The sequence below is a fragment of the Drosophila rhopaloa genome, unplaced genomic scaffold (genome assembly GCF_018152115.1).
Source record: "Drosophila rhopaloa isolate 14029-0021.01 unplaced genomic scaffold, ASM1815211v1 contig_163, whole genome shotgun sequence".
NCBI lineage: Eukaryota > Metazoa > Arthropoda > Insecta > Diptera > Drosophilidae > Drosophila > Drosophila rhopaloa.
Genome location: NW_025335043.1, coordinates 4782814 through 4808762, shown reverse-complemented (window position 1 = coordinate 4808762; position 25949 = coordinate 4782814). Strand labels below are relative to the sequence as shown.

The 25949-nt window shown below is 40.2% G+C and overlaps 7 protein-coding genes and 1 long non-coding RNA gene across 10 annotated transcripts; 3 read left to right on the top strand and 5 right to left on the bottom strand.

Moving 5' to 3' along the window:
* Positions 1 to 526: 526 nt before the first annotated feature.
* On the bottom strand, positions 527 to 6998 carry LOC108043783 (clavesin-1). The gene is made up of 4 exons (XM_017122589.2): positions 6838 to 6998; positions 2251 to 2708; positions 1516 to 1806; positions 527 to 1075 (listed from the first exon to the last, which is right to left on the bottom strand). Coding segments are annotated over exons 1-4 (1005 nt in total). The 5' UTR covers positions 6839 to 6998; the 3' UTR covers positions 527 to 820.
* Positions 6999 to 8890: 1892 nt separating this feature from the next.
* LOC108043790 (1,5-anhydro-D-fructose reductase) lies at positions 8891 to 11805 on the bottom strand. 2 transcript variants are annotated; one of them, XM_017122598.2, is made up of 5 exons: positions 11657 to 11805; positions 11358 to 11525; positions 11121 to 11290; positions 10723 to 11065; positions 10292 to 10655 (listed from the first exon to the last, which is right to left on the bottom strand). In XM_017122598.2, exons 1-5 carry the CDS (start codon positions 11726 to 11728, stop codon positions 10476 to 10478), a joined length of 933 nt encoding a protein of 310 aa, XP_016978087.1. In that variant the 5' UTR covers positions 11729 to 11805; the 3' UTR covers positions 10292 to 10475. The 2 variants fall into 2 exon arrangements, with proteins under 2 accessions (XP_016978086.1, XP_016978087.1); XM_017122597.2 differs by lacking the exons at positions 10292 to 10655; positions 10723 to 11065; positions 11121 to 11290; positions 11358 to 11525 and adding exons at positions 8891 to 9171; positions 9230 to 9745; positions 9800 to 9967.
* LOC108043791 lies at positions 9015 to 10704 on the top strand. Its single transcript, XR_001769266.1, has 3 exons — positions 9015 to 9126; positions 10019 to 10241; positions 10522 to 10704. It is a non-coding gene; the product is annotated as an uncharacterized LOC108043791 (long non-coding RNA).
* Positions 11806 to 12027: 222 nt separating the features above from the next.
* On the top strand, positions 12028 to 13200 carry LOC108043794 (kxDL motif-containing protein CG10681). Its single transcript, XM_017122602.2, has 3 exons — positions 12028 to 12248; positions 12303 to 12475; positions 12538 to 13200. The coding sequence occupies exons 2-3, from the start codon at positions 12309 to 12311 to the stop codon at positions 13016 to 13018; spliced, it is 648 nt and encodes a 215-aa protein (XP_016978091.1). The 5' UTR covers positions 12028 to 12248; positions 12303 to 12308; the 3' UTR covers positions 13019 to 13200.
* LOC108043793 (EARP-interacting protein homolog) lies at positions 13084 to 14554 on the bottom strand. The gene is made up of 2 exons (XM_017122601.2): positions 14198 to 14554; positions 13084 to 14144 (listed from the first exon to the last, which is right to left on the bottom strand). Exons 1-2 carry the CDS (start codon positions 14420 to 14422, stop codon positions 13161 to 13163), a joined length of 1209 nt encoding a protein of 402 aa, XP_016978090.1. The 5' UTR covers positions 14423 to 14554; the 3' UTR covers positions 13084 to 13160.
* A 282-nt stretch (positions 14555 to 14836) lies between these two features.
* LOC108043789 (ubiquitin-conjugating enzyme E2 C) lies at positions 14837 to 16313 on the top strand. Its single transcript, XM_017122595.2, has 2 exons — positions 14837 to 15202; positions 15275 to 16313. The coding sequence occupies exons 1-2, from the start codon at positions 15096 to 15098 to the stop codon at positions 15702 to 15704; spliced, it is 537 nt and encodes a 178-aa protein (XP_016978084.1). The 5' UTR covers positions 14837 to 15095; the 3' UTR covers positions 15705 to 16313.
* Positions 16101 to 18608, bottom strand: LOC108043788 (zinc finger protein 571). Its single transcript, XM_017122594.2, has 2 exons — positions 17888 to 18608; positions 16101 to 16969 (listed from the first exon to the last, which is right to left on the bottom strand). The coding sequence occupies exons 1-2, from the start codon at positions 18380 to 18382 to the stop codon at positions 16298 to 16300; spliced, it is 1167 nt and encodes a 388-aa protein (XP_016978083.1). The 5' UTR covers positions 18383 to 18608; the 3' UTR covers positions 16101 to 16297.
* A 659-nt stretch (positions 18609 to 19267) lies between these two features.
* Positions 19268 to 25909, bottom strand: LOC108043784 (citron rho-interacting kinase). 2 transcript variants are annotated; one of them, XM_044458229.1, is made up of 7 exons: positions 25450 to 25909; positions 24930 to 25174; positions 24509 to 24871; positions 23070 to 24437; positions 21313 to 22815; positions 21057 to 21252; positions 19268 to 20999 (listed from the first exon to the last, which is right to left on the bottom strand). In XM_044458229.1, exons 1-7 carry the CDS (start codon positions 25739 to 25741, stop codon positions 19390 to 19392), a joined length of 5577 nt encoding a protein of 1858 aa, XP_044314164.1. In that variant the 5' UTR covers positions 25742 to 25909; the 3' UTR covers positions 19268 to 19389. The 2 variants fall into 2 exon arrangements, with proteins under 2 accessions (XP_044314164.1, XP_016978079.2); XM_017122590.2 differs by having other exon boundaries at positions 24521 to 24871; positions 25450 to 25907.
* Between the last annotated feature and the right edge of the window lie 40 nt (positions 25910 to 25949).

Genomic DNA, 25949 nt, shown 5'->3' with positions numbered 1-25949 from the left:
TTTCCTTTGATTAATTTTGTTAAAATTCATTAAGAAATTTCGTAAGCATTATAACTGGTTTTAAACGGGGTATTTACTTCCTCCGTTTTGTCAAGAAATCATTCACTGTGAAGATGGGTGAGGTGATAACAAAGTGGTTTCCTGTCGCTGCTAACAATGCGTCATAACGTTTTCGATGTGTAATACTTAAGTGTGTCTTTTAACAAAAACAGGGCCCAAAAAGAGACAGTTATAGCTTAATGATCAAGGGGTTTAAAACAGCATGAAATCACCACAAGCTAATTTTATAAAACAGTTTAACCTTAAATGTTTTTTAAGGTTGATATGAAGAAAGTAAAACATAATTTTTGTTTCATTAAGAATAACTTTTCCAAATTGGTATAAGGCTATTCTAAAATTAAGTACTTCTTTCAAATTTTAATATATGTTTATAATAAAAATCTATATTTTTTCAATATTGAGCCAACCCGCTGTTAATACCATTAGACTATGTACCATGTTTTTGAATTAAAAAACTTTGAAATAATTCAAATTCACAAGAATAAGTATATACATATATTTAAATAGACATTCATTTAACATAACGTAACGCATGGATGGAATATACAACTGGGAAACTCAATCACAGTCCCCATCCATTATTGGGGTTCTGAGGATTGGCGGGGAAGTCCCCGGCGAGACCTTAGTTATACAATATAGTGGTGATGCTTTTAAATAGGTACGAAGTGTGCATGCCCGCGCGTATTGTCGACTGTCTCAATGGTATCCTGACCTATCCTATCTTAATCTACGGAGATGGGAGATTGCTGGACGGAAAAGTCTAGTCCACCTCCAGTTTCCTAAAGCTGCCCACGACTCCGGCATCGATATCTCCAATATCATTTCCGGCGAAGTTGGCCGCATCCTTAGTGATCTCGATCTGCATATCATCCAGAGCAAGGATCGCCGCCCGGCGCTTGAGCAGCTTCTGTTTGAACTCGGCGATCATGTCAGCAATGGGCACAGTGCCACCATACTCCTTCGGCAGGATAGCAGGATCAATCTTTGTCTTCAAGATGTCAACATTTTTGTGGACCTGTAAACGAAAATAAAAAATTAGTATTCATTCATTTAAAAATAACATTTTAAAACAAAGAATATTTAAATTACAAACATATTTACTGAACTAATCATCACAATATAATTAATAAAACGTATAAGCCTGGAAGTAGGCATTAAAAATACTAATATCACACGAAAGAAAATTTAGAATTTTATAAAATATTTCCCTATATTATCATTAATAAATAAAACTCTATTAAATTTATTAAAAAAATTTGAATTTTGTACTGTACAATTATTCGTATTTTCTAAAAGCAAGCTAAAATTTTAAATGTATTTTATGAGCTATTGTGGTTTAATATAATTTTATATTTTAAAATTGATGATCTATTGTTTATCCGATATATATATCCAATATTATATTAAGGTATATCCAATAATTCATAATTTTTTTCTGTTTAGGTATTAACTCACAATGATTCGCTTCTTGAGCTTATCGCTCAGCATGGACACGCCCAGCTCGATGATCCGATTAGCGTAGTGCGGAATGTTGACGAAGTGCGTCTCCTTGTGCCGCATGGGCGTCGAGTTCTGGATGCACTTGACAATGCTGCGCAGGTCGGTCAGGGACCACAGACTGACGAAGCCCATGTTCATGCCACTCTCATCGTTGATGTACACGTATCCAGCCACTTGGGAATCCTCATCGTCCAATAGAGCCTCGCAGATCAGACTGTGCACCCGAGCCATTTGCACCGAAGTAAACTGAATACAAACATGTTCGATTAATGCCAAGATTATAAAGTCAAATAAACTATGAGAGCATCCATGGGACTTTTTAACAATGCGACAGAGAAATAATTATGGCCAAATTGGCTTTACTTATTTACTTTTAAATTTATCTGATCATATTTCGGTGTAAAATTGCTTTAAGCGACTAGAGGGGGTTCTAATTAATTACCATTATTATTACTTATTGATCATTTAATAAGACGCTAATAGATCATTTGGTCACTATTGATGATCAAAAAACATCATTAATTTCTTTTATACTGTGACAATATAAATAGTAAATTCCCAATGGGAAAAAATTACCCAGAAAGTATATATTTTCATATTAAGTAAGAAAAAATTACGTTATGTATAGAAACTTGGTATTTCCATTTGAAACAGAAATTATAACATTTTGTATAACCTGTTGATTATTACCTTATAGGGATCGAATTTGGCGGCCGTGGAAAAGATGACCTGGCGCCCGGTGGAGTCCCTTTGGGGCAGCGGCACCAGGTATCCGTTCTCGAAGATCTCGTTGATGGCCGGGTCGTTGATGTCCAGCTGCTTGAACCACTGCGGGAACAGCTGGCGGATGGTTAAGTAGCGCTCGAGCATTTCGCAGGCGGCCGGCACTGAGAATTTCTTGGTGCGCAGGAAGCGCAGCAGGAAAACTGCATCCGTGCGGCACTTGCGGATGTGCGGATGCTTGTCGATCCACTCGCGGAACTGGGCCAGAGCCTGCCGCCGGATGTTCTCGTCCTCGTGCAGCTCCTCCTTGGCCACCTGCTTCATCGCCGAACTCAATCCGCAAACGTATGGATAATCATAGTCGCCACCGGTACTTGCCGCCGGTCCGTTCAGCTTTGGTTGTTGCAGCACCTCGGTTTCGAGCACTGAAATATACGGAAAATACGTCTTAATTACCCAATTCTATTACTCAATTTACAGCACATCGGTTTCGAGCACAGTAAAATACATCTTAATTATCTATTCTATTACAAAACTTTCCTAGTCGAAATCAAGACAGCAATCATGCAAACTCGGATTTTTATTAGTAATGAAAACCTTAAATTATTATCGGTCCAATTAACACTTTCACTTTTAGTAAGGCACAGTTGCCAAATTTTAACTCGATTTCCCTAAAATGTTTACGATCGAAACACTGAATTTCCCTTTTAATTACACTGAAAAAATGATCTTAATGTTGCATGGATCTGTAATTTTATTATTGTTATTCCAGAAATTTCAAACGATTTATTTATTATTAATTTGAATGACGGGCACTCTTTTATGTGTTAAATTTGTGAGATGTAATCTTCTAAAGCTTTTAATAAAAATCAGAAAAAATCACAAAACTAATAACAAATGAAAAACTAATTGACAAATGAGCCATATTTTACAAAAGTTATTAAATCTTTCTATCAAAAGTCTTAACAGCCAATATTTCGTATGATTTCAATAAATAGTCACAATGTCAAGTTTTTTTATTAATCTAATTTCCAAATATAAGCAAATGACATCTAAACGTTATTTTTTTCCACAACTGATAAATACATATTTTTTCATAAATAAACAAATAATAGTAGCTTCTTAAATATTTGTTTGCTTACAAAACTATTCATCGGCATTACTAAAGACTAAATCGTAATAAACTTATTTCCCAGATGATTTTAATTATCGATTTAAACTTGAACAGATAAATCTAAATGAAAGTTAAATAAAGTCTCAACTATCTTAAATTGGGATCGCTTGCACTCATATTGGCAATATAAAAAGCAGTTTAAATATATCTCCCACCCAAGCGCATTCCGAGTTGATACAATATCAATTAACCACATCGAACCGCATTTTTGGCCCGGTTGTAAGCGAAATATTGGTCCGAAATGGCAGTGGCCGCTGCCAGATTTCTTCACGGCTGACACCACCGACTCTAATTGGCCGGTTGCCCTTGGTCAGTGGCGATTGTGCAATCCGAAATGTTAAAATTCATCGAACTCTCAAGGGTCACCGCAGTTTACTGGACCACCTCAACAACCCGAGAGATCCAAGATACATATACGTCTATGCATACCAATTAATCCCACTTGACTTTTGACTGCACAATGTCAGGGGACCGGAATACACAAAAAAAACTGGGAACTGGATTGTGGTGGACTGGCTTGGATCGACGACTAGAGTGCAATGGCTTGCGTGGGCCACCGTTTTTTTGAGGCTCAAATGTCGAAGATGCTGCCCACACTAGTTTAAATTCAGTTAGCTAATCCCGCAGAGATGCTGCCATTTCCGCAGTTTTTTTTTCGCCCTTTTTTTTGTGGTCTTACACAGGTCCATTGACCGTGACCCAAAATCCGACCGGCTGACTGCTTTGCATACGAATCGAATGTTTGGTGGGTTTTGTCATTTCAGAGCCCATTTAAATTTCTAGTCGTAAAAACCCAGACGAAGGTCGAGAGAAAGATGCGAGCAGCGGAGTGGCCGCCCTGTAATTGCGGATCGGATGGCTTTGCAAACAAGGCGACGGCGTTGGTCCAACTATTTTTGGTCAACAAACTGTTTATGACCAGTTGGTTCACTTTCATGGCCTTCACACAGTTTCCAACGCAATCGATCCATCGCTATGTAAAAATAAAAAAAAATAAAAAAATTGCCCTGCTTTGAATACGTCCAATTTAAGTATGCTATAATATATGGCTCGAAAGTTGGGCTTTGGTAATTCGATCATTTTTTATGCCGTGCTGAAGATGGCTGACTGTCCACTGAAACATGCGATTTGTAATTTCGTTATCGTTTCTTTCACGTTTTGCTTTTCCGCTCCGCCAATTAGCCCGTTGGTTACATCATATCACAGCATAAAAGCTGCCAAACCGAAAAGTACGTCTTACGGATCCCGCAGCAATATCGCCGACTTTTGGTAAGAGTAAAGAGTGCAAGCCCGAGAAATGCTCAAAACAGGTTTTCCCATCCCACCGATCGACCCAATCCACTCCCATTACACGCAGAAAAAATAAGGTTCAGATTTACATCGGGTGATTACATTGTTAAAAATATAAACATTTCTCACACAAAAAATATGATCCCACATTTCTGATATGCATTTAATTTGATAATTGATATGATAGAGGAAAATCTATTACTTTATATCTAATTTTATCTTAATCTTTAAAACTTATATTGTTCCTAAGTTCTCATATATTTGGATTCGATAATAATGTTATCAAACTCATGTAATCAATTTATTACTTGTTAAACTTCAATTTATTTTGATTTTAAAAAATCTGCAAAATGTTGTAATTTAATAAATAAAGTAATTTAATATCCCACTTAATAAATTATTGTAATTTATTATAGTCTGCAGTAAACCAAACGTAATTGTAAACTATTTTCATTCAACAAGATTTTATTTCACTGTCTTTCAATATTTCAAAAGATTAGTTATGGCAAAGTCAAGGCGAAGGTTTTTGCTGTCGGTATCCCATTATTTCTCTCTGTGCACTTGCCCAATCCCACCCCATGACCGTGCACATTGGCAATATTGGTTTGCTTTGGCTCAGTTTCGAATTTCGAACGAATACGAATAGACAAGCTGGCGAATTTACGACTTGGCGATTTGCATCTGCCTTTCCGGATTATCATGCAGATTGCATTTTGCCACAATTACGGCAAAGTTCGCTAATGTTCCCCGGATGAGTAGCGCTTTATATTCATGTGTCAGAATCTAATGGCGCTGTAATCAGCGGAATTCATTAGCCAGTCCTACCACGTTCGCTTGCTCAAGGCTATTTTGGCTAGTCGTTGGTCAAGGCAGGGCCTTAAAACTCCATTAAGTGCAACTGGCCAACTGGCCAACTGATCAACTGGTTACCACCGAAGGGGATTTACTAAATATATTAATGGCACCCAGAATTACAGTCGAGGTCGTGGCTATTGGTCAAAGGAAATCGTCACGTCGATGGCTGCGTCCCTGGCAATTGCACAATAGCCACTTGCCATGAATATTTATATGCGAACCGCACAAATTGCATTGTACGAGTACGTTTTCCAACCACTTGGCTTTTACGGTGTTGGCCAACTTCGGCCGAGCCGAGAAGACCTTGCAGGCCTCTTGTGGCTCGGCAATAAAGCCAGCAAACAGAATTACAAAACTCTCGGCGCTCAAAACTATCGGCCGTAAAATAATTGACTGGCCCGAAACACTTGCAGTGGGTCAATAAAGCGTAATTAAAAGGCTCTAAAAAAATTACGATTTTTGTTTGGTTACACCCACGCACACCTACTTTTTAGTGCAAGTATCTATCTTAATGCACAGAGAAAAATGTATAGAGTTTTGAAAAAAATGTAAATAGTAAAATTACAATTTTAAATATATTTTTAATTTTTGTGTGAAGAATGAATATGAAATCAATAGTATTTATTTGTAATTTAAAAAGGGTTTGAAAATGTTTATCGGATAAATTGAAAGCTTAAATCTTTTTACCAAAGGTAAATAGTTCGAAAGGAGACAGATCCTGTATCAGATATATTCCAATTTATATTAGAATTAAAATTTTAGAAACGGAAACTTATTTAAAAAACTTAAAATTTGGCATTAAATATGTATAAATGTATCCTTTTCTAATAAAATAAAGGAATAATAATTAAAGAAACATAATCAAATGAATTTCAGGTATTTCTTAAGAAAACCTCCTTAGCTGAACTCAAATATTTTGAGAAACTCCACTTCATTAAGATTAAAAATGTTCTTTTTTTATATATATTTTTTTTTTCATTTTTTAATAGAAAATTTAAATAATTTCCTGTGTAATCAAAGTCTGGCCTGGTTGTTCCAGGTAAACAGTAGCAATCTGCAAGTGTCTCTGCGCATGCGCAACAGCTGCAAAGAGCTGTACTTGGTGAAAGCGAAAGTTTTTCTCCGCCACGAGCTTTTCTCGGGCCTTTTACATAATGCACGATAACCATCCTTTTTTTTACCCATCGCCGCTAATTTGAGATGATGCTATGGAGGTAATTCTTGGCTCAACTCACTTTTGATTTACGCACTGGCACTGGGGATTTCACAAGTTGCTAATCTTATATAACAATATTTATACGCGTTGCAGGGGATCTGGCTAAGCTCCGGGCTCTAATTGATCGCCGGAATATCCGTGTGAGCTCCGCAAATGGCGACGATGTGAACGTGGGCACGCTTTGAGCGAAACTGCCAATTTTTGGACTGAAAATTTATTTAAACCTCGCTCTCGACCGAAGCGATTTCACTCAGTTCGTCGGTTGAGTGGGATTTGTTTGTTGTTGAGTGGAGAGGCAGTGGAGCAACCGAATCGGAGCCCAATCCGAACTTGGGAATAGCCATGGTAGCATGGAAAGTGGTTTCGAAAGGGTATCGTCTTTATTACATTATTCTTGGCCTGGGTCAAGGTGGCGGTGCATGCCAGAGATCCTCCTCTAATTGCCTCGTTGGGGCCAAGAAACTCAACTCCCATGGATCCCTTCCTCGCTTCCTAGTCACAGTTTTAAGCGGGCTCAAAGGCTAAACGACCCCAATTTCATTCAGCGCGTTTTAATCTTATTTATCTCTGGGCATCTGCAAGTTTTTTGGGGTGACGTCAATCCAAGCTGAGGTGCTATTTACAAAGGTCGCGAGCAGCGATTAACCCAAATGTACTGAACAATCCAAAAATAATTAGCCATGCGGAGGTAATAGGTACATCAACCAATAGTCATAATACTTTCATGCTTCATTTCTGCGGTTAGCGCATCTAATAGCTTCCGCATGATATTTTTGGTAAGTATCAGAATACTAGATCTAGTAATAGGGGAAAAATAAAATTCTTGCCGCAAACAAGATAAATGGATAACAATTTTATATTTATATGAACCCACACGCACCTAATTCTTCAACTCGAATTTCGTATGTATATTTAAGCCCTAAGATTCTCTGCTGTTCATCACATATATATTCGTCAGAAGACTTGAATACTACAATTTTTTAGCAAGAAACGTATTTGAGATTCTATATAGCTCTTATCTAGTGAAGGTCCATAAATTATATACAAATATAAATTTGAACATTTTATCCCAATTGCTTATCATTAAATACTATACTTTTAAATTCTTACTCTTAAAATCGGTTCTTTTTATTTTATAAAGCGATGTAAGTATACAAGAAGAGAGATAACCAGAAGTCAGTTTACTCAGCTTAATTAAAATGTAAATTATGACCCTAAATGCACATTACCTGCATATTTTATTCATGAAAATCTTTCATATTTCCTTCATTTAAATAATTGTTTTGTTTAGAATGCAAATCTATCTAACTATTAAACTGTTAACTATTTAATTAAATGAAAAATGCTAGTTGGTAAGAACAATGCTTTGATGATCTTTCAGTTTGCTAAGCTATTACCATTAGTCGTTAAAGCGTAATATTTTCATTTGGTCTATTCAAACATTTACACCTTTCAGCTTGAATGTCAAACGTGCCGTTCCAAAGATCGATGCTCCCATTTGCTCTTCTTTTCTTGGATATTTTTTACTTTCTTCGGAGGTGAGCGGGTTATTGACAACTAGATGGACGTTGTCAACGGAGAATAAGTGTACTTGTGACTTCAAATTTTTGTAATAGGTTTATGTGTAATAAAATTATTATATTATTTATTATTACAAGTATCAAATCAACTCTTTTATAATTCATTAATTGAAATAGTTGCGTTAAGAATGCAAAAATATCAATGACTTTCAAAGATATTTACATAAATTAAATATGCTGGTAATGTAGTGTTTTCCAGTCGTAACTTACATTTTAATTAAGCTGAGTAAATTGTCTCTTGCTGATCTTTAAGTTTGCTCAGCTTATATTACCATTAGTCGTAAAAGCGTAATATTTTCATTTGGTCTTATTCAAACATTTTCACCTTTCAGCTTGAATGTCAAACGTGCCGTGCCAAAGATTGATGTTCCCATTTGGATATTTCATACTTTCTAAGGAGGTGAGCGGGTCATTGGCAACTAGATAGATTAATGGAGCAACCAGAGCACAATGACGTCGTCTTGGAAGAATAAGTGTACTCGTGCCTTCACATTTTTGTCAAAGGTTTATGTGCAAAAAATTTATTATATATTTTTGTATTTCGACATTATTTAAAAACACGTAGCTGTGAAGTTTTAAAATTCAATTGCAAACGGAAAGTATTTGTGGTTTAGGCCCTTGATTAAATTTAATGGCACAACACGTTCGCCAGTGTGATATCCATCGAGAACGGTCACCTCCTCGGCAGTTAACTCAAAATCGAAGATATCGAAGTTCTCAGAAATTCGGTTAGTATTCGATGACTTGGGAATGGGGATTACACCCAGACCAACCTGATATAAAAAATATAAATTAGATGACGTTTATACCATTAGAAATGTTCATAATTACCAAATAACGCAAGACAACCTGCGGCGCAGTTTTGCCGTATTTTTTGGCAATAACGGCCACTTCTGGGGAATAGATAAAGTCCGGCTTCTTGATATCAGGCTTGGGCTTTCCCAAAGGCGTATATCCAGTCAAAGTTACATCGTTCTTCTTGCAAAAGGCTGTCAAAGCCTTCTGGTTGAGAGCAGGGGAGCACTCCACCTGATTAGTAACAGGCTTGATCTCACAGTTAGCCAAAACTCGTCCCAGCTGCTCGCTATTGAAGTTGGACACACCGATGCTGCGGACCAGTCCTAGTTTAACCAGCTTTTCCATGGCCTTGTAGGTATCCAGGTAGTCCACATCGCTGAGCTGAAGTACGTCATCCTCGTTCTTTGGCAAAAGGGTGTCCTCGTCAACATATTTGTAGCCCACTGGCATGTGCATAAGATACAGATCGATGTAATCCAAACCAAAATTGCTCAACTGTTTGCGACAAATGCTCTCAACACGCTCGGGATCGTGGAAAACATTCCAAAGCTGCAAGAAAAGTAATATTAATATGTCGACCCAAAATTAGTTCTTATTATTTACCTTGGTAACAAGGAAAATATCCTCCCGCTTCACCACTCCCTCTTCAATTTTATCCCGGATCGCCTTTCCAACTTCGGCCTCGTTTTGGTAGAAATAAGCAGTATCTATATGACGATAGCCCACATCAATTGCGTGCTTTATAGCAGCCTCGCCTTCGTTGTCCTTGGACTGCAATTTAAAAAAAAAACGAATTCAATATCAATACTTTTTATTCAACAGGAGCGGAAATGTGTTTTATAATGCGTATTTGTAGATCAATATATGACTACTTTAGACCCCCCCACGTGCGTTTCAGCGATAACACAGTGAGAGTTTTAGAAAATCGGGAAATGACCAATCAAAACAATATCCACAATTACATTGAAGAACAACGACGCCAACTTCGGGAAAGATACGAAAGACTTTGAAATTAAATGAATAATATAAATTATGGTATTCTCAGGTAAGCACTATTGGAACACAATTTGGAACTTTATCGCTCGTTATCACAAAATATATAATAGTATATAAGTATTAATATTATTTTTACATAAATATTTGAATTCGTAGTTTATTAAGGCAAAAAACTCTATCAATAACTACTGTATCTTTAATTTGTATATATTTTCACTGTAGATTCCATTTTACCTTAAATATTTTGTGATAATCTATTCCCCTTAATTCTATTTTCCTGTTCCTAATAAGGGTAGTACTGATGATTCTTAGCTTTCTCAAACTTCCAGATTCTCCGGCCCATATTGAATGATCTAAGTTGGAGCAGCTCCTCCGGCGTCAAGTGGAAATCGAAAACATCAAGGTTCTCGATAAGATGAACCTGCTGGGCAGCTTTTGGGATCGGCACCGTGCCAATGTCGATCTGTGGAACGTTTGTATTTTTGAGCTATTAAATAACTTCAGTTCTTTAATATTCTGAGTTTTTATACCAAGTATCTTAGTACGATCTGAGCAGGTGTCTTTCCATATTTGTCCGCCAAGGCCAGAACTTTGGGATCATTGTAGTATTCGGGCAAGGGTCTGCAGGTTTTGGGACGACCCAATGGTGAATAGGCAACCACGGTGATATTATGCAGTTTACAGAGCTCTATCAATGGGATTTGCACTAATTCCGGATGACATTCGATTTGAAGAGCAACAGGTTTGATTTGGCAACTTTCCAACAATCTCTCCAGTTGTTTGGCATTGAAGTTGGACAATCCCAGGCTGCGAACAAGTCCCAAATCCACCAGTTGCTCCATGCTTTTATAGGTGTCCAAATAGTCCACATCGCTGTGAAATCCGAAGATCAGTTTTGTGACTGGGTATTGTTCTATCCAAAACTCACTTTGTCCTTAGTTCGCCATTCAAATGAGGCATCAGATCATCATCTGATATATATGGCACACCCACAGGCGAGTGAATCAGGTATAGATCTATATAGTCCACGCCCAGTAGCTTTAATTGCATTTCGCAGGCGTATTTCACCATCTGTGGTTCGTGGTATATGTCCCATAGCTAATTGGATATCGATTTCAGCTCTATTTATAACTTCCAGCCATTTTTTATTCATTCCAGAACCTACCTTTGTGACCAAAAACACCTGTTCTCTCTTTATTATCCTGTCGCCTATAAATTGGCCCAACACCTTGCCTATAATACCTTCGTTTCTATATAGATAGGCGGTGTCTATATGCCGATAACCCAACTCTAGGGCGTGGCGAACTGCAGCCTCACAACGAGATTTCTTTAGCTACAGATAACATAATTACTTTTTACAATTTCACAATTGCGAAATGAAGGTAGAATGTTCCATGAACATATCTGCCATTTGATTGATAACCAATGTTAATATGGCACACAGGGTTTGAAAGATAAACTTACATTGTAGGTGCCCAGGCCCAAAATTGGCATTTCATAGCCATTGTTCAGTTTAACGGTCGGAGCAAGCTTCATTTTGAGCGAACAAATTAAGAATAAATTAAATAATTTGTTAGCAAAATGGAGCCGGTTAAATTAGTATGACCGAAGAGCGTCAGCAACAAAAACACCACATTCGATGTTTTAAATTTGAAAATTTAAAGTCTTTTAAATTAAGTTAAAAAGTCAATACACATAATTTTAGTACTTAAACTATTCATAAACATACAAATAAAAACAAATAGAGTTTCAAAACAAACTAAAATTAATAATTGTACACTACTATTTAAATATCCCTTATAAAAGACGGCACTGTGCTTTTTACACTTAAGCATTTTACAGCACTGTTGTTTAACTTGTACCTAGAACATATGTTAGAAAATACATTTATAAACTTACAAAATTCTAAACAAAAAGAGTTTTAAAAGAAATTTAAATTTAAGAGCCAATTAAAATCATAAAAACATTGAAAGCTTTTAATCATACACTAATAATCTGTGGCAAAAACACAAACAGAAATCCTTTAAAATAGTCACAAAGAAAAAGTCATCGAAAGGTAAGTAAACAAATCAATTCTAATTTGGAACTTTAGTAAAATCTATTTTTATAGGACACCATGAGCCATTTGGGCATCACGGATATGCAGCAATCTCAGGATGCCACTCCAGACTTGGAATCATTTACTGGTTTTGGGAATTCAGCGGCTGAGGCATTTATTCAGAGTCTCGCAGGGATGGTGAATCAGGGGGATGTGGAAACTATGATAAGGGCTCAAAAGCAAATGTAAGTTTTACTTTTACCACAAGCACTATATATGTATGTAAAGTAATTAAAATATTGTACAGGCTTCAACGCTTCGAGAAAACCAACGAGATGCTGCTAAATTGTAATGCCCTTTCCCAGAGTCGCCTGAAAAGTGCGAGCGAGGATTTCAAAAGGCATGTGAAATGCCTGAATGATATGAAAAAGGATCTGGACTATATATTCCGCAAGATACGAGTCATTAAACAGAAGCTGCAGTTGCAGTATCCCGCCATTTACGCTGAAGTCCAGCCTCAAAGGAGCAGTTTGGCGGAGGAGGCCGAGGATGACACAGAAGCTCAGGCCAAAAAGGCCACAGAAATACCTGCTCCAGCGGCAGGAAAACCTGTGTTATCTACTACAGCTACCAAGAAAAGTGCTGCCACCATTGAATACGTGCAAATGGAGGAGGCCGTTGACAATGGCACCGTGGAGATCGAAAACGAATTGATCAAACGCGTTTGCTCTGTGGAAACGGCCAATCCCAATGACTCGTCAGACTGCACATCCGAGGATACAGGCTGAAGAACCCTGTCCCGTTTAGTTAGCTTTAGTTTTGTGGTATCTGTATAATAACTTAATGGCTTCAATTATATATTACAATAGCTTTAATCTGTTTAGTTAGCTTTACTTTTCTGGTATATGTATAACTTAAGTTATAAATGTCTTAAAATATAATCTGGTACTTGTACTGCTTGGGCACCTTAGAGATTATGACTCTTCCATCATAGCTAAGAGAAGCAAAGATCCAGGGATCCACATTGCTCCACTCCGCGCAGTAAACGGAATCCTCATGCTGATCGAAGGTTTGCAGTAGTCCATCTGGCAAGAGTTTGTGCCTCTCTTCGGTTTCTGTACCACTGAAATTGGAGTCATCTAGACCCGCTTGGACTTGAGTTTCCGAACTCACTGATCCGGCGCAGGTGAGCAGCACCTTGCAGTCACTGGAGCTGGAAAGGAGCAGCTGGTCGTGAAATGTGTTAAAGCGCACGGACCACACCCAATGCGAGTGATCAGAGCGTTCGAATACCGGAGCCTTGGGCATCCGGCAGTCCCAGATCCTCAGGTAGCCATCATCCCCGCCAGTGACAAGGTGGCACTGCTTGTTGGGATTGCAGTCCAGATCGCGCACCATCTGCCCGTGCGCATCGCTGATGCTCCAGGCACAGTGCTGGGTGTCCCGCACGTCGTAGGCACTTAGATGGCCATCGTGGAGGGTGAGGAACTGGTGTCCCTGGTGATGATGCGACCACTTGCCTGTGGTGAAATGCTGCGTGTGCTTGGCAGATCCACTGGATGATCCGCTGCTGGGCACCTCGGCCACCACGCGGGTGGAGGCTTCTGCCCTCTGCATCACCGCCACCTTGTTGTCGACCACGCAGGCAAGAGTCTTATCCTGGCTGGGATGGAATTCGATGGTTTTCACACGTTCTCCAAGGGCTTCGGTGTCAAGGACCTCAACCTGCTGCCAGGGCAAGTACTCTGACTTCAGTTGCTCCGGATCCGGGTTCAGATCCTCTGGCAGAGTAAATAAGGCCGATTGGGTAAGGACCTGAGCTCCTTTTTGAACATTGTAGACGGATGCCAGCAGGCGGGCATTATGGGGGCAGCTATTTAGTTTCCATACTTCTCCCAAGGCATGCTCAAAGACCTGGTAATATATTTATATATATATAGTATTGTTTTGTAAAGCCTTATATTTACCTTTGATTGCACAGTTCCCTGTTCCTCCTCGTACTGAATTAAATGCACTTGATTCGTGGGTTTCAAGGAATTCGTTGCAATAAAAAAGCACACATCGTTGCTCTCACCATATTGGGGCGTTAAAGCTCTTGCCTGGAGTTCTAGACCATAGATCAAGCTATTTTCATCCATTTTTTTCAAATTAATTTCAATGTTTTGGTTTTGGGATGAAATAGGTGCGTACATAAAATACGTACACAAAAATGGTGTACCTAATAGTGTTGATCAGCGCCCAATTCCAGGCGGCAGCTCTGGACTATAATTTAAAAATGTAATAAAGTTAATACAGCCATATGACGAGCCATTATTTATTCTAATTTAATTTAACTATTTTTCTTATCTTTTTTTTGGCTTAGGCGAGTGACAAGCTGATAACCCCAATTAGTCCAGATTCTTGGAGTATGTAGATTGATCCAAAAGAAATAAATGCAGGCGATGATTAAAAAAAAATAATAAATATAAAATGGAAGGGTTTTTCCTATACTGTCCAATATAAGCTGAAATATATGTAACTGTTTTTTATATTTTCCCTTATCATTCTGCCAGTGTGACCACACGAGTATATCGACTCCCCCTACAAACGTTCAAATACAACCCTGTGCACGCCCAAACAGTTTCTTCTCGTTCTCCTTCCATTTTGTTTTCACACAAAAGTGAAAAAAATATCCGAAAAAGCAACAGACGCGTATTCGGACCGATCAACAAAATTTCCACTATACAGTACATATAATAATCATTAGATCGAATTCAAACCAAGCCGCTTCGCCACGAAGGGCGCAAAATTAGCACACGCATATATACCGTAAACCCAATAGCGCGTACCTTATAGCGGATATAGCATATAGCATCCTATATAGCGATGGCGCAGAATATCAGCCCCGAACAGAGTGGTGGAGCCGGGGGCGGGGGCAGTAAGCATAGCGATGACTCTTTGCCCGTGAAAGACAATCACGCCGTGAGTAAAAGGTAAGTAGTAGCACATGGTCGGGATTGCCCCGTGGAGAAGCGCGCCAGCTAATCCCTCTTAATCCCCCACAGACTGCACAAGGAACTGATGAATCTGATGATGGCCAATGAGAAGGGAATATCGGCGTTTCCGGATGGCGAGAACATCTTCAAGTGGGTGGGCACCATTGCGGGTCCACGGAATACCGTGTATTCGGGGCAGACATACCGCCTGTCCCTCGATTTCCCCAATTCCTATCCGTACGCAGCGCCCGTGGTCAAGTTCCTGACTTCCTGCTTCCATCCCAACGTTGATCTGCAGGGCGCCATTTGCCTGGACATTTTGAAGGACAAGTGGTCGGCCCTCTATGATGTGCGCACCATTCTGCTGTCCATACAATCCCTGCTGGGCGAGCCGAACAATGAGAGTCCACTGAATGCGCAGGCCGCGATGATGTGGAACGACCAAAAGGAGTACAAAAAATATTTAGACGCCTTTTATGAGAAACACAAGGACACCTAGAGTTTGGCGCTTGAAGAAGTCCTATATCCTATGCTCATATTGCGGCGTATTTATTTACATATAGTGCAAGCAACTCCACTCATCCGATCCTACTGCCCAATCAATCATCAATCACCGATACCACATCGTTTCATGCTGATACTTCTTTGGCAATACAAAAAACCCCGTGCATTTCTTACGTAATTGTCGATCGATAGTCGGATAATCTGGTTTATATTCTCATTTTTCTTTCCTCCCCACAAATTAATGATATATGAATGTATTGGTAATGTAATTTTAAAACTGTCCGTTCTTTAAGCTTAAGCATAAATTTTAGTTAATTGTTTTTATACGCATGATTTTGAAACGAGCGGGAGATATGTCAAATCACCTCCACCTTTTGTACTGATGATTTTTAAGCGACTGTGCTGCGCCGGCCATTATGTGAATGTTAGCTAATTTTAGAGTAGCCTCACCGAACCAACCACTCGTCTTAGTATTTCCATTCATGCGGCATTCTCCCAAACTACTACTGGTGTATTAAATTCCAAGTAATTCGAATCATTGTAACAGTTGAGTTAGCTTGATGTTATTGAAACCACAAATAAAACTAATTATTGAACTACAAAATCCTCGTGCTTTTTTAGGTGTGTGGATAAGGATAATCTGGTCCTGAATATACGTCCGCACCGTCGGCATCTGAGTAGATTCTTATTTCCGTGCTTGCGCTGCAGGTGATCCACCATGTTCTCCTTGGTGTAGAACCTTTGGTCACAGATCTCGCAGGTGTATCTTCGATCCTCCATTTTAGCATGGATCCTTTTGTGGCGGGTAAGGAGAGCCTTTCGCACAAATGATTTTCCGCACTCTTCACAAATGTGCATGGAACCGGGAGATTCTATTTTTTGATTCCTTTGGTGTGCCCTTTTTAAGTGATATTTGAGACTTCGGTCGGCTGTGTACACTTTATGGCAGGTTGGGCAGGGATAGTTTACCCTCTCGAAGGTATTGTGATGCATCTCCCGCAGGTGAGCGTCTAGCAGATTGGCCCTCGCATAACTCTTGCCGCAAAGGACGCAGGTATACGGTTTTAAACCCTCATGCTGCATCATATGAGCCTTCAGCAGCGACGATTTGTAGAAGCCACGGTGGCATATATTGCACTCTAGGGTGTGTCTCACTCTTCGCTTCCTTTCCCCTGTAACATTTCTAAAGGACGAAGTGGGTATTTTCTCTTTTCCAAGATCCTGCTTGGCAGTCTCGTCTTCAATTATTAACACTTCCTCCTGGAATTAAAAAGAATAATATATATAATTCTAAACAAGGAACCAACGAAAAGTATGTGACTATAGAGTTTTTAAATGGAGTATACAAGATTAATGTTTATCTATACTAAAATGTACCCTTTTATTTATTTTAAATATATAGACAAGAACATTTAAGCTACAAACCTAGTAAGTTATGTATATATTCCCCTTTTATCTTATCGTTTTGTTAGATAAAGTGATTGCAGTAAAACCTCAAGACTAAGAAGTTCATGGCCATTAGGCTGCTGCAGAATATTAAAAACTATCCGGTCTTTTGACGATTCACTATGATATAAAGATAAATTACCAGAATATTGGTAATAATATTATGAACTATTGAACTAAAAATGTTCCCATTTGGTTTAGTATTTACTTTCCTAACATTTTTATCCTTTGTTATCAGAAAGTTTTGTTTTATATTATTATTGCAAACTATTGAATGAAATTATAATACCCTGTGGTACAACTTAGTTACTTATTTTAAAATAATTAGCTAATGCCAAACAACCAAAATAAAACGCAATCTCTGTTGCCAATTAAGTTTTAGCTAAACTATAATTTCAGAACCTTATATACACGGGGTTCTAGATATAACTGGAAATGTTGAATGAACATACACATATAATTTGAGAGCCTAATTTTATTAAATGGTTCGATATGTAAAGGAAAAAATTAAAAATAACCAATAGATTAGACCGGCCTCCTTTTCGAATGCTATCACCACCAAACATTCAGACACAAACAAAAATAGTATAACACAAACAAGCGCCAAAATGTTTATGTTTATGGCAGCGAAGGGGGATGTGTTGTCTTTGCTGCTAGGCAACACCTCAAGCACCGAATGTGATTATAGATTAGATTATTGCGCAGGCACACTTGTGCCTAGATAAAACTCACAATCTCCTCATTCGATTCGATGCAGGCTGTGTTCATTTGGGCTTCCTGATTGCTAGTGGATTCGTTACTTTCCGAGGGGGTATCCAAGTCAGGTATATTGATGGCATCATTCCGCTGCCTGAGGCATTCAAAGTCGATGTCTAGTAGCAGCTTCTCAAAATTGCGCGAGGACTCTTCGCACATGCGTTGAAAGTCGTGAAACTTTTGCACCAGTTGGTAGCAGCATTCGCAGATGCTTTTGAGGACCAACTGGGGTGGCAAATCCTCATCCTGCAGGCGGAACTTCTTTTCCGGATCGCCCCCAGTGCAGCCGTAATACTTTCTTGCCAAGTCCTGTTCGCTGTCCAGATTGTAGGAGGCATCCTGGGGTCCCAGGAGCACCAAACAGGCTCGACAAATCATCGTCGTTCTGGTCACATCTCGACCCTCCATTCCAAAGGTAGTGGAATCCGCGACCATGCGACTCGCGCAGTTACTCTTCTTTGATTTAAACATCGTTGGCGAAGGGCTCTCCACTCAGCCGGCATGTGGAACAAATTGAAATCAATTATCACAATTTACGGCAGTACTGCAGTGCGCCGTCCATCGGCGACCCCCTCAATCGCAGTAATGCCAGTGGAGAGCAGAGCAGACACCAAACACCACGATTCCATTTCCGGGGCTTTCGCGTTGCGGGACATTAAAAGCTGCTGCCGAAAAGCTACTTGGGATCAGCCCCCAAAAGCTTGGCGACTAAATGTCACGAAATTATTTTATTTAAACAGAACAGCCATCCCTCCTGATTTAAAATAAAATATTGAAATCGAATAACATAAATACCGAATAAATCCTTATAGTTAGGAAGACATCGAGATGAATTCCATTTAAATATGTTACAAGGCGAAATATTTGCATAAATGTTTGGAACCAGATAAGCTGAGATAAAATGACTAAAAGGTTTTAAAACAATTAAAACATTTAAATTTTGTATACAAAAAAAATTGTTGTTGGTTCAGAAAACGAAACTGAACCAAACATCATAGTTAAATCCTTTTTCTTTAAATAAAAAGATGGAAAATATTTTCAAAATAAAGTGGGGCTATTTTTTTATTAAAAACCTTGAAACATAGTTCCTTTAAAATACTCAATTTTTTAAAATCTGTAAGTATTGAAATGATATCAAAAATAAATATATATTATTTATGTAAATTATTGCCTTATTTATAAAGGAAAATTTGCATTTGAAAGTGTGATTTTGGTGGTAGAGAAAGTTTTATTTGTGTATACAGCACAAAAAGTATTTAAAAAGTAATTTAAATTACAATAATGTTATTCTGCTTACAAATTGTCAAGTTATTTGTGAGAGTCCATTGGAAAATTAAGATGAATGAAAAATAAAACTTTTTAGAAGTTGTAATGTACCTTAAGTATCTAAAACTTACATTTAATTACTACTGAGACTGTAGTACTACGTTTTGTTCTTGTTGCTTAAATAATACGTTTCGTTGAAATCGGGGCGTGTTCTACAAACTATCACCTGTCATCGCTGAGCCTAAAGTCACAGAAGTGGCCACCGAAGAAATGGTCTCCATGGAGACATTGAACTTCTGCTTGAACGCCTGCATCGTGTCGAAGTGATAGATCTTCTGTGTTCCATTGCAAGGTCTCTGATCAATCGACACGGCATACAGGTTGACATCTCCACTATTTGCCAGCAGAGTAGGCATGTAGTGGGGCAAGTAGACGCGCTGCAACTCCGGCGATTCAGAGGTCTCCGAGGCATTGTCCCCGTTAGCCAGTTCCTTGCTGAAGGACCGATGCAAACGGACTATCTGAACGCTTTGGTAGTGGGCAATAAATAAGAAAGGTTCGCGGTAAACAAAACCAGTGGGTGCGTAGACCCAGTTCAAGTCGTAGGGCCTTGACCTGCAGCCAAATTCATCTACAAAGACCCCACACTCCGCAAAGCAGAGGAGGTACTCCTGTCGAGAAATTCGCACAACAGTAAGGGGCTGACACTTGGCAGTGTTCTCCATCGACTTATCTGACAGATCCACAAACTCCTCGGCTGCATAATTGTCCAAATCGATCTCGTAAAACTTATCCGAAGTAACAATAGCTGAGTGACGTGTGAAGAATATAGAGGTGACTGGTGTGGCGGTGTCCAAAGCTCGAACGGGCTTAAACATGTGCAACTTAAGGTCGTACTTCAAGATGACAATCCTTGTGGACGTAGCAGCAATGGCAACCGAATCCAAAGCGTTCTCCGCCTCTTCCGAGATCAGCACTAGTTTCCACTTCTCAGAAGGCGTGCGATTGGCGAATGGCAGTTCGATGGCGGAGGTCTCCAACACTGGCTTATGACAGGCATTGGAACTCTGACAACGCGACTCCAACTGCCGGTAGTCACACTGGTAGAGCTTTTCCCCTACCGTGCCCACCATTATAGCCTTCGCCAGACGCCTGCAGATAGACATATAGCTAACCGACTCGAGCCCAGAAATGTGCACCAGTCGCTGGGAGTCCAAGTGATACGCATACAATCCCGTATTACAGCCCAAGAGAAGTATTTGCTGGTCAGCCACTTCGAAGGCGCAGTTCACTTCAATCTCCTTTTTAGCAGCCTGATCCCCCGGTCCATCGGAACTGTAGACCAGCGATCCTATATACTCGCTGCTGGTTGTTGAACCTGCAACATCTACACTGTTCAAATCTAAGCTCGAAACAGATGGAATACTGCTGAGGTCATCAGTTGATGGTGCAGTTGGTTTGATTCCGCACTCTCCCTGCACATTGGCTCGGCACTTTCGATGCGTCACATCTTTGCACTCCTTGCATTTCCAAAACGGCGAACCGGCAACAATGACCTGGCCACATACTACACAATTGGCTGCATCTATTTTAGACTCCTGCAGAGCCAGCTCGAAACGGTGATGGGCCTGCTCTGCACTGACTGATTTTGTCAGCTTCTCCGTGGTCTTCAGTTCAACCTGGCTGGTTGTGCGCTTCAAAGGCAACTGCACCTTTTGTGGAGAGCGTGGCAGGGCGGCCATGCTAACTGGTCTTGGTTTAGGCGCATCGGAGTCGCCATTAACAGTCGTTGATTTGCGAGGGGAGCGCAAAGTGGCAGTTCCTAAAATAACCAACAAATTAGATGCAATTATTTTAGAAGTAAATCCTTAGAACTCACCATTCAACTGTGCCACCTGCTCTTTCAACATGCTACACAGCTTTTGCTCTCGCCTTAATTCCTCCTTAAGAGCACGATACAGAATAGAAGACTCCACATCGTTGGGTGTTATATTCTCCTTGTTTGTGTGGCTGGAACCGAACAGCTTACCCGCCAGGGTTTTCTTCTTCTTGGAGGATAGGTCCTCCACTTTAAGCTAAAAATAATTTGATAAAGTTTTGTTTACAGATTTCCCAAAAATATTAAATAGTTATACCTGGAGGTAGTCAATCAGCTTTTTATGCTGGGCAAGAGTTGCATTTGATTTGATATCGCGCTGCACATAGAACTGTTCCTTCTCGGCCAAGGTGTCCTGAAGAGAATCAATCTCAGCGTGCAAATCAGCTTGGGCTGACTCCAAATCCCTTATATCCGCCTGAAGATTGCACACCTCCTCCTTCTTGTGAAAGAGTTCGCTTAAAATTCGTGCATTTTCCTCTTTAAGACTAAGCATTTCCCGATCAGAATCCGCAGTCTGAACTTCGTAATTAGCATTTTGACCGTCCAGAAGATCAGCTCGCTCTTGGGTGGCAAACAGCACGTTTGTCTGTTCCACCAGCTGATCCTGCTGCGCCACCAGCTTCTTTTGCTGCTCTTTAAGGTTTAGACGAAGTTCCTCGATTTCCGATGTCAAAACTTGGGCGCGTTGCTCCGCAAGACGCTTTTCAGATTCAATGGCAGATAGTTCCTTCCGCAGCTCAGCCAATTGATCGTTTCGCTCTCTCAATTTACCATGAAGCATCTCTAGTTGAGATTTTTGAGATTTATTCCGATCCTGTTCCGATTTGAGCATGGATTCGACCTCGGTTAATTGGTTATCAGTAATGCTGCAAGCGTATTTCAACCTCTGGAAATTCTCCGTGAGTTGTTTAAGTTCTTTTTGCAAACCCATGCTGGAATCATTGGCAATTCTGCATCGATCGCGTTCCTCCTGCAACTCCCGCATAGTTGTCTTGTGCTCCAAGGATAAGCCATCAAAGCGGGTTTGGATTTGCTTTAGTTTCTGACGCAACTCACTTTCCTGCTGTTCTAGTTTGTGCACATTAGCCAGGTGCTCGATTATCTCCGACCTGCACTTCATACGCTCCTGCTCGGCCTTTTCCCATTGGCGATGCTCCTTGAGGACATCCCTTTTGGCGGCCGCCAGTTCTTGTTTCAGCTCTTCTATACGGGATTCTCGTTGGCGCGTTTCCTCCTGGGATGACTTTAGCATTCTCTGAGATTCCTCGTTTGCATTTTGTGCCTTTTTAATGCGATCCTCGGTGAGCTCCATGCGTCGGGACAATAACTTTTTCTCGGACAAAGCTTCTTCGAGCTGTTTTTCCACCTTCCAGAGCGAAAGATTTGCTGTACGCGCCGCCTGACGCTCCACAATCATCTGTTCCCGAACGGCAGCCAATTTATCTTCCAATTTCTCGTTTTGTCGCTCAAGCATGTCACCCACGGTTTCGGTTTCTTGCTTCCGTAAGGTGTGGGATTTTGTGGGTGAAAGACTCTGCTCGTTGAATCGCTCCAGCATTTGCTCTAGTTTAGTGACCAGCGTTTGAAGTTGATCGGCGCGTCCCTTCTGGTGGGTTTCGCCCTCTTTGGCGGCTATCAAATCGGCACGCAGTTGGTCTTCGATGGCGCTCAGTTCGGTCAAAGATCCGGGAGCAGTTTCGTATGGAGAGTTTTGCGAAGCTAGCGAGGATTCAGCCAGCTGGCAGCGGCACTCGGCAAGCTAAGTAAGTAAAATTTTAATATATAATAGAAAATTTAAAAAATATAAATTAATTTGAATGTATAACTATTTTAATATGACATTAATTAAATTTACTTAATAAAATTAAAGTTTAAAGACATTTCATTTTTTCAGTTCGACAGAAACTTCAAAGAATAAAAGCACAGCATGCTTGGATGGATATCATAAACCTGCTATTAGTATTCTCCAATATTATAATAGCAGTTTTTATTCTTGATTTAACAATCGCTTACCTGAAGTTCTCTCTCAAGTCGATGACATTCTGCTTTCACTTCTTGAGTTTCATTTTCCTTCAGCTGCAGCTTCGTCTCTAGTTTGACCTTCTCCGCATGAAGCTCGTTGTTGGAGGAAATCTCCTGGTTAAGTCGCCTTAATATTTCCTCTATGTTTCGCTCCGTGGCGTTCTTCGCTTCCTGTGTGGATTTGCTGGAACAGATGGACTCGTCCAGTTCAGTACGGATTTCCTTAATCTCCATTGTCATACGACGATGTGTGTCCTGCGAGTCTCGCACCTTTTTCCGAAGATCTGCCAGCTTTTGTTCATAAGATTCGGTAATTTTTCGCTTCTGCTCCTCGTTATTGGTCTCGGATTTAAGATTCTGCTCTTTGAGCTGCTGCAACATATCCTTGTAGTTTTGCAATTTCATGGAAATATGCTTGCACTCTTCAAACTTGGCATTGAATTCCAGTTCTCGGGCATCCAACTTTTGCAACGTCGACGCCAGCTCTTGTTTTTTGTCGGCCAATTGTTTCTCATAACGCTGTTCCGAAGCGATTTTGGCTTCTTCATACTTTTGTCGATTCAGGCGAAGAAGATCGGTTATGGTAGACTCCTTTTTGGACCACATTTCCTCGTCTATTTTCGCCGAACTCTGAAGAGTCTTGATCTGCGTCTTGCAACTAGTCAGCTCCATTGTTTTCTCCTTTATAATTTGCTGTAGCTTCTTAATTTCCATTTTAGCATCGGATACGACCTGTGATTTGTTATCGGTCTTTTTAAGCGATTGTTGTGCTCTTAGTAGATCTTGTTTAAGCATGGAAATCTCATTCTCTCTGGTCTTTAGTTTCTGCAGCAGATCTTTCAGTTTCTCCTGCAACTTTTCATCGGAAGTAGTGGATATTGCTGACTTTTCCATGTGCACAAAACTATAACCAATAAATGGCAGATCTTTGCCACTAAAATCATTGGATTTCATGTTTGTCGTGAGTGACTTTTTAGCAAGTCCCTGTTCTCTGCGGGTTTTATGCCGAGTTCCATCTTCGAAATTAGAGGTATCGTCGTCGGACTTAATAGTTGGTATGATGGGAGGCACCTGGGAGCGAATGGAATTCCACGGAACATCGTCAAAGAAAGGGTGTTTTTTAATACGGTCATAGGACAATCGCTTCGAGGGATTCGTGACCAGTGATTCAATCAGATTCCTGTAGTTAATCGACACTTTCAGATCGCTGGGAAAGTTTATCAGCTCTTTCAAGTGACTCTCCTCGCAGTGGGAGAGAATCTTGGAGTACGTTTCATGTACGTTATCTTCGTGGAAAGGTGTTGTCTCGCAGATTAACTCGTAGCCAATGATGCCCATGGACCAGTAATCGCAGCTTACCTATTAAATGATTTTAAACTTTTAGTTATGGACTCTGCAATCCCTGGAAATCTTATGCTCTGCGATCGTACAGTTCTACTCACATCGTGCATCGACTTGGACAGCTTGTAAGTGGATATGGTCTGCAGTAGCTCTGGAGCTATATAATCTGGAGTTCCCACGGGCGACAAGCTCAGCACGTGACCATCCCGATTCAGGGCAGCGGCGTTACCAAAATCAGCAAGTTTGATGTGCCCGAAACGATCGATCAGTATATTTTCCGGCTTTATATCCCGATGCACGTAGCCCATCTCGTGCAAAGTGTGAAGAGCCACTGTGAGCTCGGCCAGGTAGAAACGAGCCAGATCTTCATCAAATGGACCGTGGCGAGACATCAAGCTGAGCAGATCCCCGCCAGGCATGTATTCCATGATCAGATACAAGTTATCGTTGTCCTGAAGGATTCGAATTAAATGTTATAATGAATAAAATGAGACTATTGAAGTAACTAACCTGAAAAGCGTATTGCAGATTGATAAGCCACTCGGAATGGCGGGTGGACATGATATCTCGTTCCTCCTTCACTTGCGATGTAGTCACCACCGACTTTTTGATCTTTTTCATGGCGTATATATCATTTGTTTGCCTCTCGACCACCAGATGCACATTGCCAAAGTATCCTTGCCCAATAAGCGTCTTGATGAGAAAGTCATCGGCATTCACACGAAGTTTGCGGGTCTCCTCCACGATGGGACGAACTGGGTGAGGATGGAGTTATTGTATAGTAGTAATAATAGGTAATAACAATCATTATCATTTTACAGCTTGAATTAGCTGACCTGGGATTTAATGCAATTTGGTATCCAGAATCAATATATTTAATTTTAATTAATATTAAAATTAGGAAAGGGTAATATGAGATCAGAACAACATTGTTCAACAACATAAGGCCTTGACTTAATAGTATTTAGACAGATTTAGAACACTGGTCCTTAAAAAATGTTTAAGTGCTAGGCCAGTGTAGTTGACTCACATTTGTTGACAAACTCGGCTATGTTGCGATCGCGCTTCTTCAGTGTATCCTTGTCGCACTCATTATACAGCAGGCAGAATGCGTCCAGGAGTCCTTCGCGGCAGATGGCCTCCGCCACGGCTGCGCTGGTGGTGCTTACGGGAATAACGCTCCTCCTGACGGATGTGGATGCTGATACACCCGATCCAGTGGCATTTCCAGCAGGCTTCGCACAGACGCCAACTCCTTTTCCCAAAATCAGGTTGTTTAGGCGCGCCGTTCGCACACTGATTGGCTCCAGTTTGGGTGGCATATTGAGCTGCTTATATTTATTACTTTTTCACATAAACTAAATATTCAGAAGCCCGTAAAATGCCAGCGCATTTCAGTCGCCGTTTTGCTTTGAATGGGGAAAAAAAGAAGCGCCGAGAGAAGCCGAAAAAACCAGGGGTGCACGCTGACTATGCAGAGTTGTATTTAGGGTTGCACTCAGGGTTGCCCGGTCAACCGTCATTAATTTA

Bases quoted from the DNA above. Each gene is read 5' to 3' on its own strand.
- LOC108043783 (XM_017122589.2), bottom strand. The intron at 1,807-2,250 runs GTAATAATCAAC...GTTTGTATTCAG, and splicing joins CCAAATTCGATCCCTATAAG to TTTACTTCGGTGCAAATGGC. The intron at 1,076-1,515 runs GTGAGTTAATAC...TTTCGTTTACAG, and splicing joins AGCTCAAGAAGCGAATCATT to GTCCACAAAAATGTTGACAT.
- LOC108043790 (XM_017122597.2), bottom strand. From the start codon at position 11,728: ATGAAGCTTGCTCCGACCGTTAAACTGAACAATGGCTATGAAATGCCA. The intron at 9,968-11,656 runs GTAAGTTTATCT...TTTAAATTGCAG, and splicing joins TGGGCCTGGGCACCTACAAT to TCCAAGGACAACGAAGGCGA. The intron at 9,172-9,229 runs GTAATTATGAAC...TTTTTATATCAG, and splicing joins AGGTTGTCTTGCGTTATTTG to GTTGGTCTGGGTGTAATCCC.
- LOC108043794 (XM_017122602.2), top strand. From the start codon at position 12,309: ATGAGCCATTTGGGCATCACGGATATGCAGCAATCTCAGGATGCCACT. The intron at 12,476-12,537 runs GTAAGTTTTACT...AATATTGTACAG, and splicing joins ATAAGGGCTCAAAAGCAAAT to GCTTCAACGCTTCGAGAAAA.
- LOC108043793 (XM_017122601.2), bottom strand. From the start codon at position 14,422: ATGTACGCACCTATTTCATCCCAAAACCAAAACATTGAAATTAATTTG. The intron at 14,145-14,197 runs GTAAATATAAGG...ATATATTACCAG, and splicing joins AGGGAACTGTGCAATCAAAG to GTCTTTGAGCATGCCTTGGG.
- LOC108043789 (XM_017122595.2), top strand. From the start codon at position 15,096: ATGGCGCAGAATATCAGCCCCGAACAGAGTGGTGGAGCCGGGGGCGGG. The intron at 15,203-15,274 runs GTAAGTAGTAGC...AATCCCCCACAG, and splicing joins AATCACGCCGTGAGTAAAAG to ACTGCACAAGGAACTGATGA.
- LOC108043788 (XM_017122594.2), bottom strand. From the start codon at position 18,382: ATGTTTAAATCAAAGAAGAGTAACTGCGCGAGTCGCATGGTCGCGGAT. The intron at 16,970-17,887 runs GTGAGTTTTATC...TTTTAATTCCAG, and splicing joins TCGAATCGAATGAGGAGATT to GAGGAAGTGTTAATAATTGA.
- LOC108043784 (XM_044458229.1), bottom strand. From the start codon at position 25,741: ATGCCACCCAAACTGGAGCCAATCAGTGTGCGAACGGCGCGCCTAAAC. The intron at 24,438-24,508 runs GTACGATCGCAG...ATCATTTAATAG, and splicing joins TGCACGATGTGAGTAGAACT to GTAAGCTGCGATTACTGGTC. The intron at 21,000-21,056 runs GTGAGTTCTAAG...TGGTTATTTTAG, and splicing joins GCAGGTGGCACAGTTGAATG to GAACTGCCACTTTGCGCTCC.